Raw genomic sequence first — 15,617 nt, 5'->3', positions numbered from 1 at the left:
CTGAACCCTCCCTTAGTTATATTGCAATAGGCCTAGGCTGCTGGGGGGGTCACCACAGCAGATCATCTGCCTCCATCTCACCCTATCCCAGAATCCTCCTCTGTCACACCAACCCTCTGCATGTCCTTCACTGCATCCATGAATCTTCTCTGTGGTCCTCCTCTTTTCCTCCTGCCTGGCAGCTCCATCTTCAACATCTTTGTCCAGTAGATCCACAGTCCAAACCATCTCAGCCTTTCCTCTTTGCGTGGTGCACCTACGCTTCTGCCCTTCAAGACAAATGGCAGCTTCTGAGAGGAACTGCTCCTCTGTGGAGAGTCTTTCAGTGCAAACTCTTAAGGAATCAAGAGTAAAGCAATAATAGCAGCGACTGCACTGAGTAGCTTCTGAATATCAATTTCCAGGGAGCTGATCAGTCATTTGAAAAGAGATAAAATAGCGAATGTGGGATTAATCACTGCTTTGATAAGGTGTAGACTGAAGACGATCAGCTGTTTGTCCTCTCTCTGTAGACAGAGCCTCCCCTCAACACACCAGAAAACAGAGAGTACACGGCAGAGATCATGTTCGAGTCCTTCAACGTCCCGGGTCTCTACATTGCTGTTCAGGTCAGTTTATAGACTGTTTCCATCACCAAAATGAACTCAGACAATCACTATTTTTTCTCAAGAGTCGATCCCTAATGTTGGTGTGCTGCAAAGCCTTTGTTGCAAAGCACTCACAGCTGGTTGAAACTCTGAGCTCAGACGCGTGGGCTGTATATATAATTAGATTTGCATCTTTCACTGAGAATGTGATTCAGAGGATGTTGTGTGGGGAAATGTGGGTTTTCGCTTCTTCTTTTAAAGGTTTCGCAGTATGTTTGGATGGTTCTCACTTCACATAAATACTCCTCAGTGTCCTGAGCATTAATCCATCCATTCTCAAGACCTTCTATCTGTGAGGCAACAGTGCTAACCACTGCACCACTGTCCTGCCCAGCATAAATCCTTGTTTCATAATTGGGAAAGAAAAAAAAAAAAGTATTATTTTCCTCAGGCTGTCCTGGCGCTGGCTGCTTCCTGGACATCCCGACAGGTGGGAGAGCGGACGCTGACGGGGACGGTGATCGACAGCGGAGACGGGGTCACACACGTCATCCCTGTGGTAGGTGTTGCTTTTTGGTGATATGGGGTATTTTATTTATTTATTTTTGGCTCCCTGACCTCACCCGGGGCCCTAAACTTGTGGTCTGTGGCGCTTCAGGCTGAAGGCTACGTCATCGGCAGCTGTATCAAGCACATCCCCATCGCCGGTCGAGACATCACGTACTTCATCCAGCAGCTGCTGAGGGAACGAGAGGTGGGGATTCCTCCGGAGCAGTCTCTGGAAACGGCTAAAGCTGTCAAGGTCAGTATGTTTCATGTTTACCAACCAAAGACGCATATTAAAAAATAAAACAAAACAATGCAGTGTTTTAAAACTGCATTCTTTCAAATGGCCAGCAGGGGGTGATAAAAGAAGCCAGGCGGTATTGAAATCTATGGGGAGATGAGGCTGGCTCTCAGTTTTTCTGTTGAGTTTCTTAATAAACGTCTTACTGAATACAGCATTGTGTTTCTTTTGTAAATAATGACCCTGCACAGAGAATAATAGAAATTAAAGCAGGGTGTGCTTTGGGCCAATTGCACTGTCCCTTGGTTTAGTGAATCTAGCCTAAACGCGTGACATCAGGTTTCAAAAGCCTGTGCAGTCCAGGCCAAAAATCTACCCACTGCAGTGACCTCAGCAGACAAAAGTAGCTGCTGCTGCTTCTTTACTATCCCTTCCCAACTAGTATAACAGTTATGTGACAAGTCAGGAGAAAAGTGATTGTGCTGTCCATGCAGGTGAGTTGTATAGAAAGGTCTCTGTCAGACAGGAAGCTCAGAAACAAAACACAGAAGCCCAACCTGGTGCAGTATTTCTGAGGTTAAAAATCCGGGGTGCAGCTGGCCTGTCGTCATCACTCTGGCTTCAAAGCTGGCCCTTCTTTACTAAAACAGGCGTCGGCGGATTATAGTGACCCTGCAAAAGCGCAACAGCTCGGTGCACAAGCGTGAACTCAGACAAACCAGGAGGATTATGTGACATTTGAGGGACACGTTAGCCAAGCTCTGTGATGCAACACAGTTTAACTGGGCTTCTGTTTATGAAGTGGACCCTTTGTGTTGATGCAAGCAGCATGTGTGTAAGTGCAGGATAAATAAAAGCATTTGGGAACTTGTTTGAGAATTATTGTGAAGGGGTCCTCTGCATACAGTGCATACAGCCTCTGCATACAGTCAGTGGCTCTGTTGTAGTCATTACATACATTTTACTTTATGAATAGAAACCGACCCAGTCATTAAAAACGAGGCATAAAAGGAAGTGATACCTTTGACAGACGGCTGCAGGGGTGGTGTGTGTTTTGTCGTGTAGTTATTAGTTTTGGCCACCAGAGGGCACCAAAAGCTTTAACTTTGGTATTTTGTTGTGAAGCACTTTATGATTTTTATCTTGAAATATTGAAATAAAATTTGACTTCCTTACTTAAAGAAATTAACATTAAAGGTCTAAAACAGGAAGCTCTTTTTGTTTTGTTCCATCTGCATGTTTCTTATATTATTGTTCTATATTCTGTGCTGTTTTTTAGGAGCGGTTCAGCTACGTGTGCCCCGACCTTGTGAAGGAGTTTAGCAAGTACGACACAGACAGCACCAAGTGGATCAAACAGTACACGGGCGTCAACGCCATCACCAAGAAGGAGTTCACCATTGATGTTGGATACGAGCGCTTCCTCGGGCCTGAGATCTTTTTCCACCCTGAGGTGCAGTACATGCTGACACACGTTTCTCAGTCATTCTGGTTTTTTTGTCCTAACATTACCGTTTGCTTTCATTCAGTTTGCCAACCCAGACTTCACCCAGCCTATCTCAGAGGTGGTGGATGAAGTCATCCAGAACTGCCCCATTGATGTCAGGCGTCCTCTCTACAAGGTAAACACACACACACACACACACACACACACACACACACCTCTCTCTGTGCTTTGCTAGATAACATCACATGCCACACACTGTAATCATTTTGTGTTGTGTCACAGAATATCGTGCTCTCTGGAGGCTCCACCATGTTCAGGGACTTTGGCAGGCGCCTGCAGAGGGACGTGAAGAGGACCGTGGACGCTCGACTGAAAATAAGTGAAGAGCTGAGCGGTGGGAAGTTGAAGGTAAATGATGGACGATGGAGCAGGAAGCACCATCGCAGGCTGCTTCACGTGTTTCTTTGAAGCATTTTGCTGCACAGGAGAAAGTTTTCTGAGTTTTATTTAAACTGCTGAGCAAAAATCGTATTTGCTTTGCAGCCCAAGCCCATTGATGTGCAAGTCGTCACTCATCACATGCAGAGGTACGCTGTCTGGTTCGGAGGATCAATGCTGGCATCTACTGTGAGTATTTCAAGCTTTTCCAGCAATAAATAACATTAAATAACCATTTGTAGTGCTTTTGTAACCAGTAAGCAATACACAGGAACAATAAAGGGGAAGAAATATTTGAATCTATCCTAATACTACCTGATATGTACTATGGTACATATCATAGCCTATAATTTAACTAATACAGTGATGCCCAGAGTGTGGGCTGTGAGGTCATTTTCCAATAAATACATTTTTTTTATTCAGTAAAATTCAGCCTATAAAAGTTATAGATTAACTTTTATAGGCTGAATGGAAGCTTTAAGGCACAGTGTGTAAAATTGCACCACTAGATGGCAGTAAATTGCAAACTGAATTTCGTTTTCTTATCCCTCCCAATTCAAGCGCATAAAGCCCCCAGTATACCCACTGCGCTGGTCACCTTGGGTGCTGCTTGTAACCTCATCACACATCCATCATCCCAATCAGAATTCTTTTTTTTTTCTCCACCCCCAAAAGTCTCATTTTTTTCAAACTCTTGCAGCATCTCTCCCTCTGTATAATCAGTGAATTTCTGAGCTTCTGTGCTGATATATCATTAAAACAGAGGTAAAAAATGACACAACCTTAAACTCGTGAAGCCCACGAAGACCGCAAAAGCCAGAAGTGAGCGGCTGTGAAATTGGACGGTCTAGCCTGCATATCAGCATTGCCTGCCCTCACCTCATGTTGCCTAGCAGCTGTGACAGTGTGTGTTTGTGGTTTAATTTTAATTTGTTTATTCAAAATAAGCTGTTAAAACAAGCATAACACATTTCAACATCAAGGAATACAGCTGAGCGAATGATTAATTTCCAAATATATTAACAGCTCTCTAGTGAGACATTAATGTAGAATAAATCTATACAGTTATGATGCTTAACTTTAATCTAAGCCAAACCGATTTGCTCAGGAACAAATGAAACACTGAAATGAACCAAACGTCAGCCGTTAGAGATCATCTGAGTGAGTCATATTTGTGTTTATCTTCCACTCAGCGGCAAAAGCCAGTGGGGGTTTGAAAAGGATGTGCCGGGAGTCGGGCAGTCTCTCTGGGTATAGCGAGCCTCGATAGCCCGGTCAGCTGACAGCTAGTGAGGCATGCTGGCTGGTAGAACAGCGGCAACCGACATATTCGAAAACGTTGGAGCACTTTTTTGCAGATAAGCGATATCTTGATAAAACGAGCTGATATTTGAGGTTTATACATCTATATTCTTGCCTGAAAACATCTTAAAAGTTTATTTTATGTCACAGAAACAGTCATATTTCAAACTTTTTGGCGCTATCCTCTGCCATTTCTGTGTTTGAGTTTTGATCGCAATGAATCATGGGATATGGTAGGCCACAAAGATAACACCGGACCCATCCTTCAAATTCGAGAAACGAAGGATGCATTTGTCGACCACATTTGGAGGAGTCTTCTAATTTGGACAGCCTTCGTCGCCTCGCTGCGATGTAATCGGCCTACAAATGCGGCCTTTGAAGGATGCGGCCCCTGGATTTGGACACAGCCAAGACCTCTTTCTCGGAGCTTCCTGATTGGCAGCGTTATGCTGAAAATTCTCATTATCGACGCGAAAATTTGAGATGCGTAACTCAAAATTTCTACATGTCAACTTGAAATTTCTAGTTATTTTCTTGAAATTTCGAGTTAATATGTAGAAATTGGATGGCGGTTTATTTTTTTTACATTTTTTTTAGTGGCGGAAACAAGCTTCCATATGCTTCAACCGAACAGCAGGTTACAAAAAACTTTTGATCAAAGTAATACTTGCCCCATAACTAATTATTATATATCCTGTAGCTGTAATGATGTAAGATGTAATATATGCAGTAACTACTGTAACTGTCTTCCGTAACTTTCTTATGAGGGTGCATATTAGACAATTACCCAATATCTACCCCCTAACTACCCCACATGCATCCCCTTAACCACCTACTATGCTGCTTTGAATGATTTCATATAATATGTACCCTCAAACTATCTGTGACATAACTTTCTTATAAAACATTTAAATCCTGAACTTCTTCGTTCATACTCTAATGTTCCCAAAATGTTATTCAGTGTGTGAGTTTTTACTTTGTTACATTTGCGATCTGTGTCATTTCTGTTTCCACAGCCTGAGTTCTACCAAGTGTGCCACACCAAGAAAGACTATGAGGAGATCGGGCCGAGCATCTGCCGCCACAACCCTGTGTTTGGAGTCATGTCTTAAGCACCAGAGAGAGAGAGCATTCAGCGGAGGCAGAGGAGAATGGGGGGAAGAAAAAAAAACAAAAAAACCGGAGGATTGAAGACCTCACATGCTGTGGAAGTCACATCAGCCTTTGCACGGATGCTCCGACAGATCATTCGGATAGAGCTACAGCGGACCAAACAAACTGTCGAAACAGCGGCAGCATCCTCACGATTTAGAGGAAAGAGGTGACTCAACCCAAAGGATCCTCAGATAAAATGTTTACTGCGAGTAGGCTAATGATGATGATAATAATAATAATAATAATAATAATAATGATAGGTGATAAATCTTTAATTTCTGCGTGCCTCATATATTTACTTACTCTATCCTCACAGGGTTGTAATATGTAATTAATCAACATGAGTCCTGTATAAATGCACTTCTGTGTATATGGGTTGGGATCTCGCTGTGTTCTGTACTCTTTTAAAAAAAAAAAAAAAAAAAAAAAAAAAAAAAAAGAGCGCGTAGAGGTTGTTTCAAGAAACACAACATGCTTTGCTACACTGTTACTGAAAAGCTTGGAGTCACTTTGAAGTATTCTTGTTTTTGAAAGGAAAGCCCATTTGTTGATCAGATATGTTGAAGTATGTCTCTAGGCGTATGCAGGTCCATTATCAGCAACCCTGACTTGACACCCGGTGGCAGATTGTGTTGCCTAATACAAGTTTAATCATGTTAAAAGGCTGCCAGTCATGTTTGCCTCCAACACTGATCTAAGAAGCAATACATTTGGTTATTTGGATGTCTGGGGCATCAGCCTCTGAGATCAGTTACAGTCACAGTGGCAACAAATAGGAGCCAGAGTGCTCTTGTTCTAAGAAATGGAAGATTTCACACAATGGTGTATACTACTCCTTCCAGGGAAAAGCTGAATCTGGCTCTAGCCAATAAGTGGGCAACTCCGGTACACAACTGACCTGGAACAAATGCATCATAAGGTTGAGATACACACATCTCACAGGTCCCCAGCTGGCAGCATTGTTGAATGTGACCTCTATGAGCCACGTTGTGCTGGTTTGATGAGGGAGTAGTACACACTTTTGTATGGAGACCTCATTCTTTGGCAGTTTTTATAGAACAAAAAGACTATAATAACTCAAATGTATTTCTTCTTTAATCAGAACAGTTTTCAGCTTTTTTTAAATGACCAGTCATCCTTTTAGCATAACAAAATATTCCACTGAGGAGGGGGGGGGCGCACAAGGCTTGCTGAAAATGAGCCTTGCATAAGCCTACATTGATATTCTAGTAATTCAAGGAGCCTCTGTATGTGCATGTGTTCTTGGCTTATGTCAGCGACCGTTCATCTGATCCACTTGTTATTTGCCGGGCGTCCTGCTGGGGCCCCAAAATACGTGCAGTGAAGTAATTTGGATGAGCTGTCCTCACGAGGACAAAGTTGTCGCTGTCACCCACCAGCTACCAGTTGCCCGTGAGGTATTTGGGGAACATCTGTAACTAGCAGGCACTGCACCGCTTCCATTATGATGAATGGATTACATCTCTGATCAGGTTCTTCTTGGATTAGATTAGATTAAAAGGAATGGGCTTCTTTTTCCCAAGAATAACTTTTTCTAAGTGGTCCCAAAGTTTGGAGCAGCAGCCCTTCTTCATAGCAGCTTTATGATCATCAAATGGGTGCAAACATTTAAAAAAAAAAAAAAAAAAAGAGCAACCCTAACGCCAAACATACTGACCATTCCTTAACCCCCCCCCCCCCCTTTTTTTTTTTGGATTAAACCTCAATACCTGGAAGAAATATTTATTTGAATTCATGTGTTCATATGCATTTCTTCCAGGCTCCTACTGCAGCATTGTGACAAATCATCACTGCTCCCCTCCCCTCCCCGTTAGTATTAATCATCTCTTGAACAGCCTGTCTTGGAAGAAAGAGAAAAAAAAAAAGTTGTATTAATATATGAACATGCAGTTTGAATGACTGTTGTTGGACTGTCACTGTTGCCTAGATCTCAGTTATACTGGATAGCCTTGTACTGTACCAAATCTGGATTTCAATGCTGGCATTCCAATAAACGCCAAGGAGATGTTTCTTCACGTGTTGTTTTCTGTTTTGTACTTTATTTTGTTTGCTTTGATTCTATTTTTAGATGTCCCGTCCTATTTCTGTGTGTTTGAGCTCCAGCCTCTGTAACTGTACCCTTTCCAGCATATGGTGCACATTTATTTTAATTCAGGCCCTTCTTGTGCCTGATTGGTCAGCAGTCACATGGAAGTCCTGTCCAGAGTTGCATGCATAATGACTTGCAGCCTCTATCAGACTTTTTAAATATGACATTTTAAGAGTGGAAGAAAGAGAAGCACACAAGTACTGAGTCAAAGGAAACTGGACAGGCTGAAACATGTCTTCTAGCAAGAGAATGAAGGTGCTCCTCTTCTTTGCTCTGTTCTTTGGAGCAACAGGGTTTCTCTTCTTGATTCTCTCCTGCGGGACTGAATACTGGCTGCTGGCCGCAGAGTCCTGCAGCAACCCTGGAGAAACCCATGGAGACCGCAACCTGAGAGAGATGAAGGTATTTGAGCTGAGTTTATGTGACGCCTTTTAAGAAATCTGCAGTGAAAAAGAATGGTGCAGGAAAATGAAAAGTAAAAATTTGAACAAAATCTTGAGGGGGAAAAAGAAAGTTTTGCTATTGGTCCAATAATTATGGAGGGCATAAAAGTGAAAGTGTTTGCTGTAAACATTTTCACTGTTTAAACTGTTTATCTCAACAAGTGTGGTTTAAAATGTGATTAACATTTTTAATGCAGCATGAGTAAAGTGGCTCAGTGTGGGCCACCTGCAGCATGTTTGGCACCACTCCAAACATGCTGCAAATAAAGCAAATCAGTCAAATGTTCCATTAAAAAAAAACCATCACTTCTACACTGTAAAAAATACAGATAAAGACAGCAGTCCTGCAGGTGGTTGAGTGCACCCTCTGGCCAGGTTTTGACAGTCTTTGTCGCAGGTTTGGTTTTCCTCCTGAGGGTGATGTGAGCAGGGAGGGGTGGTCAGAAGCGTCCAGGAGGGGGAGTAGGATAGTCCTATATGCCTGCTTATAGTACATACTGTACAAATCCAAGCAGCACGGCCTTCTCCTTAACTGGTTCGGCTCAGGGACTGAAAAGGATCTGGTTAGGATTGGGAAGAGACTGGGATAAAATAAATACCTTCACACTAGTCATGCTTCACATTGGGAAACAAAAAAAGAAAAGAAACCAGTGACTTTAGATTTCTATGTGCAATAAAAATCATACACCTACAAAATGAATAATTACATATAATGTATCTGGGTGATAGTACCCCTACAGTACCCAACCAAGAGGGAACTCCAAACACAGGGAACATAAAGACAGCAAGAGCTCACAAACTGTACTGTGCCGGGCCGGCGTGCACTCTCCCCCGGTTGGCTTCTGCCCCACTCCCTTCAGACCACACATGCAGGATGTGTAGTTATTTGTGCGTAGCTCTGCCTGCATCCTTAAGATCTGCCAGTTCTGCGGCAGTCAGGGTGGTTATGGATGCAGCAGGTCAGATTTTTATTCTGCTGCACTTCGTTTTTTTTAATCATTTTTGCATTGCTTGAAATTTCAGTATTCTTTCTTATAATTTTCTGCTGCTTTAATTTGATCATCGTGCACTGTGGATTGATACCAACCCCATCAGGACCTTTATAAGCACAATCCTCTTTCAGTGTAAGCTAGGAGAGCCTCAGCGGATGCTGTCCGGGTGTAAACTGCCTCAAATGTGTCTGTTTACAGGCAGCTGAAGGACCCTCAGTCTTTTTCTGTAGCGGGCTCCGGTTACCCTGACACCCTAAACCTGCCTCTTATATGCTGAAACCCACAACTTAAGCATCTTCCTGCCAAAGAGTAGTCGCCCCACTTTGGTGTCGTTTGTCATCCATACATTCTTGTAATGAATCCGAGGACCTGAATGACTCTGGAATTAATTTCAAGCATGGGTCAGAAACAGGATTTATTCCAAGAGCTCCAATCAGATGTTGATTTCTCATCCAACAGACTTCGGCTGGTGTGACCATTTTCCACGAGGGTCTGTTCTGGCGGTGCTCCTACATCACCTTTTCTCATGATTACTCAATATGGGACCTTTGGATCTGTGAGAACCTTCATTATGTGTTTGTTAATGGCAAATATAATACAGCAAACTCTTTATCATGACAGCTGCTTCCCCTCCTTTCCCTCAGCGAATCAGCCTCTACCAAAAGTGTGCCAGGCCGCTTTCCTCTTCCCATTTCCCAGTAACAAGCCTGTGGAGCAGTGGGAGGAGCTGCGCAGTTTTCCCATAGAGCCTTATGACCGCAATTCAGCCACCGGTTGGTATTATTTTGTTCTGCAAGCTGCACATAAACCAAACACTAAACACTGATTAGCTGCCGTGTTTTCCTCCTCAGTCTTCAGGATCTGCTGGACCATCTTCTTTGTCACGGGTTTGGCGGCCGTCATCATCGGTGGGTTCGTTGTCATCTGTGCTGGCCCACTGACCAACCACAAACTCTATAAAGTGGGCGGGGCTCTACAGGTGCTCGGCGGTAAGGATAACTATAGAATCGGCTGGCTTCATCTCAGACAGATCCTCAGATGCCGCCTGTAGAAGGAGATCATAATAAGTACCCACTGCAATATATGGAGTGAGATTTCTGCCGAAACAGAAAAGACTGGTTTAATTGTGTATCTGAAATGAAAAAGGTGGCTCTGTCCTATTTTACCCCTATTTTAGTTTATAAAATGAACACATTGTGCTTTTAAAGTGAGACCTGAAAGTAGGATGTTTCTGTAGCTCAGGGTGTGGGTTTGAATCTGCCCCAGGCCGTTTCCTGTCTGCTGTCTGTGCTGTACCATCCAACAAAGGCTCAACATTTTGGCTCATTAGGAAAAAAAAAAAAAATGTAGGTTTAAGAAACTTCTGCACCGGCGTCTCTTTATGGTTCAAGTCCACGAGATTCTGAATAAAAAACGCTGATGCAGTTTGAACACAGAAAGCGGCTTTTCAGCAGTTCCTGCAGCGTCGGCGTTACGGACGGGCCCCCGGGGGGTCCGGGCCCCCTCAGCTGAATTCTACTGAGCTATTTTTATAACTATAAGTAAAATTAAGACATATGATTTGGTAATGAAGATGTCTTTTTTTTTTTTTTTGTATTGAAATAGCAAAGTGAGCTGAGTCTGACACCCCCCGTCCCCGTCGTATGCCTGACGCTCCTCTGAGGGTCTGTGCTAAAGGTCAGACTCTTCCAGCTATTCTCAAACATCAATCATCAGTATCTTCAGTCACATCCTGTCCTCACTGTGGAGAACATACAGAGAAAAAAAAAGCCTTTGTTATGAGCCAACATTTGTATGAAAATATTGGTAAGATTGCAAAAAATTAGCCTGCAGAAATTACAGGGGTGGCGGCTTCTCCAAAACTTTGGCAAACATCTGACATAAACATGTAAAATGTTTTTGATGCATGCACAGCAGGAAAACACAGAAGAAAAATCAGCCTTATTTCACAATGCCCGCATTGTTTGTACTTATAAAGCTACACAATTTATTCTTTTACTGTGAGCAGTCAAAACAGGCAGTGAAACGTGACCCGCTGTGCTCCGGAGGTTTGCAGGTGTCCCGCAGAGTGAGGACAAAAGTGTAGTGCACGACACGCTGACAAAACAAGACAAACAGCGCGACTCTGAGTTAAAGTACTGAAGAAAACGACGCAATATTGTACAGGAGCACGTCAGCTGAGAAAGACTGTAACAAAAGATTTGTAAATTGAAGTACTGGAAATGTTTAACCTGCAGATGTCATGTGGCGCGATTACTCCCACTATATTCTTTGGTTCTCCAGTAAAATCTGGTTGGCATTTCTTTCCTTTATAGAAACATCAGAAGGTGAAAGTATAAAACGAGCGACACTCTGTGACCTGGACTGTTTCCTGTGTTTCTGTTAGGCGTGTGCCTGCTCACCACGGTGATGATGTATATTATGTGGATCCAGGTCCTGGACACTCTGGATCAGTTTACCCAACATCAGAAAGCCTCTCGCTGCTCGTCCTTCCGTCTCAGCATCCAGCACGGCCCCTCGTTCTTCCTGGCTCCAGTGGCCGTCTTCTTCAGCCTGCTGGCCGGCCTCCTCTTCATCCTGGTTGGCCGAAGCATCGAGAGTGTAGAGGTGGACAGCATGGACAAAATCTCAGACACTTCGACAGCTGAGCTGTGACAACAGACGATCACATTTTTTAAAGTTCATCACTCTGAGGGTCGTGAGTGGGACTCCAGTGTGTTTCATGTACAAATGAGCTGTGGGTCTGGAGCTGATGTCTTTGATAGAGAAGAATAACAAATGTTTGTAGCTTAAAATCAGTCACAGAAGGTTCCTAAAGAAGCAGGTTTTGGCTTGTATCATTGATTGAATGCCATTTTTATGTTGTTGTCCCTGGCCAACAATACTGGCCAAAAACTGTAACACGGTTATTTGCAGACTGCCAGAATGAGGCGGCGTTACCGTGAATTTTATATACAGCCTATGGTCGACTCAGATCATAGACTGTATATAAAGGATGGAGGTAGCCACAGCTACAACCCAACAGTTTTTGGACTTAATGCTTTGAAACCTCAGTGTTTTTCTGAAGCCAGAAGTGACCATATCTGGAAAAGAGGAGGGAGTGCTAAGTGATCAGCTGGCATTAGCAAGATTGTTTAGCAACCAACATCCATAAATTGTACATATCTACTAATTAGTGTCCAGTTCAGTGACTCAAGCCCCGCAGAAAGCTAGTGGCTACAGCTCATCAATGAAAACGCAGCGTTGCCGCTAACTTTAATCTCAAAAAATGCAAACAGGCGAGTTATAAAATAATTATTTCTGCTGTAAAGTTGAACATTTTTAGACGCGAGTCTATGGAGTCAGTCTTAGGTGGCCATGTTGGCTTCATTTTTTAGGAAGCTGCCATTTTCAGTCAAACTCTTACCAACCCGAGGACATTTTGATTGCACTGTTGCTGTGGACAAAAAGTCAAATGATTGTGTCACCAGAAAGAAACTTTTTTCCATTTGTTTCGAAAAGTTTGATATTTTCCATCAGTTATTTCGGAAAGGGAAAATTTAAAATATTCTAGACTCATTACAAGGAAACTAAAATGTTTCAAGTGTTTTTCCAGCAGGACTTTGCTCCTGCCCACAGCGCCAAAATCAGATGGTTTGGTGACCATGTTGCTACTGTGCTTGATTGGTCAACCGGGCCACCTGACCTCAGCGCCAAAGTGAGAATCCATGTGTTACTGTCAAGAGGAAGATGAGACCCAAAAATACCCAGCATCAGAAGGCCGTAACCTGCGCTTCAGGAATTTAAAAATTACATGAAAGTCTGGCTGCCTGGAAGCAAAATATACAGAAACGAGGTAATGAATATAGACTATATGGAAGATGACTTTTTTTTGAATCCATTATGAAAATAATGATTTTTTTTGCCATATTGGAGATGCACTAGCACGTGATTATTATTTCTATCAGGAGTAAACACAAAAGATCTGGATGGATGACATCAGGATTTGCATCATTTAAATGTAAAATCAGAGGCAGCCAAATGATTGACACGAAATCTCTCAAACCATACAGCGACGGCAAAAGGCTCACAACACAAAAATGCTTCCATCAGCGAGGATAAAGTTGGTCATTGCAAATGATTTTTCTAATCTATTTAACAGATCCCATTGTGATTAATACCCCTCCACTCCCAGTCTGCTTTTATGATAATTGATAAATCAAGTTTGACAGAAGTTGAAGAGAAGAAGGTCGTGTGTGTGTCTGTGTGTAAGCAGTGAGTAGATTGAGTGTGACTGTGGCTGCCTGTCATCAGGACATCAGGCTGAAGATCTGAAATACTGGGTCAGAGGGATGGAGATTATAATAAATTAGACTGTCATAATCCATTTTCTGATAGGAGTGCTGCTTTGGCCTGCGTGTAAAAACACCAAACGGCCACTAGAGGGCAGAGTCAGCTCAGGATAGTGTTTGATGGTGTTGCTTCTCACCTCATTAAAATCACTTTTATCCCCTAGTAGCCTCCTTACAATGATGTCCGACAGCATCGCAGCGAAATGCAGCTCGGCGGCGCGCACGTCAGATCAGGTCTGCAAAGAGGGGGAAGCACGAGTGAAATTTGTAAGTGATAATTAATTCAACTGCTTTAATTTTCCTCACAAACAAAAGAATGATGTTTTTTTTCCCCCCTCCTTTGAAATTCAGTATAACTAACATTATATCACAAGAGGAAGAGGAGGAGGGTGGGTGGAGGATGGAGGCCCTCAGTCACACCTTTATAATTGGAAAAGGCAAACAGAAGTGAGACCTCGAGATGATACAGTGACGAAAACGAGTCTTTCATTATTCTTTCACGTCTCAGGCTCCTGCTCTTATCCGTTCCTTCTCCTCTTAATCTCCGCTGCGAACTAGGTGAGCATAATTACACCTGAGCTTGTCACGTTCACTCACCCCCCCCACCACCCAGCCGTCACCAAACGTCTCTGTCACCTCCTCTTCCTCGCCGCCAGCAGGCACTTGGGTTGAGCTTTACTTTCTGATAAACGTGACGAGATCCAGTCGTATCGCTCGGTTTCAGTCTTGGAGATTGTGGCAGATCCATTACTTGATCCAGGAGTGGATGTGGAAGTTGTGGAAGCTCCAGGAACGCGCGTGCACTCTCCACCACCGACACTGGGCCTTTGCAGCAGATAGAGCTGTCTGCAGCAAACACCACAAAGGCAACAAAGGACTTAGAGCAGGTCACCCACTAAGTGGAAGGTTGGTGGTTTGATCCCTGGCTGCTCCATTCTGCATGCCAAAGTGTTCTTGGGGGATACTGAATCCTACTTTGCTCTCTGATGCAACCGTCGGAGTATGAATATGTGTTCATAGAAAGCACTTAGCCGTAGAAAGAGTGTGTGAATGGGTGAATCAGGCATGCTGTATAAAAGTCCTCACAGTAGAGCAGAAAAGTGCAGTATAAGAACCAGCTCAGTCCATCTGGTTACTGTGGAGGCCATCTGAGTGCAGCGAACTCATTGTGATGTTGGAGAAACCAGTTTGAGATGACTGGAGCTTTGTGACATTGTGTGTTATCATGCTGGAAGCAGCCATCAGAGGATGGGTACACTGTGGTCATAAAGGGATGGAGATGGTCAGCAACAATACTCAGGAGCCTATCCCAGCCGCCACAGGGCGAGAGGCGGGGTACACCCTGGACAGGTCACCGGTCTGTCGCAGAGTGACAGACAGCCATTCACACCTATGGGCAATTTAGAATAACCACTTAACCTAACCCCACTAACTGCATGTCTTTGGACTGTGAGGGGAAGCCAGAGTACCCAGAGAGAACCCACGAAAACAGGAGGGAACATGCAAACTCCGCACAGAAAGGTCCCAGCCAGATGGTAGATTCGAACCCAGGACCTTCTTGCTGTGAGGCAACAGTGCTAACCTCCGTGACTTTGGGAACATAAAAAAAAAAAAGAACAGTTTAACACTTGATGCTCTTATGTTTCTTGTGGTGATGACCAAATGCATTCGTGTGTATGTAAAGTGTAAGAGGCCTAATGATGAGCCCTTAGATTTGCCACCCAGCTCTGCTCATCCACTGTATGTTCACCTTATATCAGTGATTTGATTTTACAGCCTGCAAATAAAGTAAACTTTTATCTTTTTAAAGAGTTACGTGATAATATGTGAATGTTTTCTTTATAGTTTTTTATGGCATCCTGATGGACTAAAAATAATAGCTTCTTGGCATCTGGACTTGTTTCTGCTGATGCTTGAATATAAAGGTCAAGGCAGGCTCGGGTTAATGTATGTATATAATGCCACTGATTCGAGTATGCTCTGCAGTGTAAAGCAGACATAATGATGTACAGGGATGTTTCTGCC

The 15,617-nt window shown here is 43.3% G+C and overlaps 2 protein-coding genes across 2 annotated transcripts in view; both read left to right on the top strand.

Moving 5' to 3' along the window:
• Positions 1-7,752, top strand: part of LOC115794979 (actin-related protein 3) — a 12,404-nt gene extending 4,652 nt beyond the window's left edge. Inside the window, exons 5-12 of the mRNA XM_030750709.1 lie at positions 513-608; positions 1,039-1,146; positions 1,246-1,389; positions 2,654-2,827; positions 2,904-2,996; positions 3,104-3,229; positions 3,365-3,448; positions 5,578-7,752. Of these exons, the coding sequence (XP_030606569.1) occupies positions 513-608; positions 1,039-1,146; positions 1,246-1,389; positions 2,654-2,827; positions 2,904-2,996; positions 3,104-3,229; positions 3,365-3,448; positions 5,578-5,673 (921 nt within the window). The 3' untranslated portion in view covers positions 5,674-7,752. The remainder of the gene's footprint in view (positions 1-512; positions 609-1,038; positions 1,147-1,245; positions 1,390-2,653; positions 2,828-2,903; positions 2,997-3,103; positions 3,230-3,364; positions 3,449-5,577) is intronic.
• Positions 7,753-8,011: 259 nt separating this feature from the next.
• Positions 8,012-14,890, top strand: LOC115795454 (transmembrane protein 182-like). The gene is made up of 5 exons (XM_030751363.1): positions 8,012-8,228; positions 9,721-9,817; positions 9,906-10,034; positions 10,113-10,250; positions 11,648-14,890. Exons 1-5 carry the CDS (start codon positions 8,058-8,060, stop codon positions 11,914-11,916), a joined length of 804 nt encoding a protein of 267 aa, XP_030607223.1. The 5' UTR covers positions 8,012-8,057; the 3' UTR covers positions 11,917-14,890.
• Positions 14,891-15,617: the final 727 nt, after the last annotated feature.

This window comes from Archocentrus centrarchus, chromosome 2, assembly GCF_007364275.1.
Source record: "Archocentrus centrarchus isolate MPI-CPG fArcCen1 chromosome 2, fArcCen1, whole genome shotgun sequence".
NCBI lineage: Eukaryota > Metazoa > Chordata > Actinopteri > Cichliformes > Cichlidae > Archocentrus > Archocentrus centrarchus.
Note: the sequence above shows the minus strand (reverse complement) of the source record. Positions and strands in the feature narration are given on the sequence as shown.

Coding starts and splice junctions, on each gene's coding strand:
- LOC115795454 (XM_030751363.1), top strand. CDS start 8,058: ATGTCTTCTAGCAAGAGAATGAAGGTGCTCCTCTTCTTTGCTCTGTTC. Junction 8,229..9,720: donor GCAACCTGAGAGAGATGAAG/GTATTTGAGCTG, acceptor CTCATCCAACAG/ACTTCGGCTGGTGTGACCAT. Junction 10,035..10,112: donor TGACCGCAATTCAGCCACCG/GTTGGTATTATT, acceptor TTTCCTCCTCAG/TCTTCAGGATCTGCTGGACC.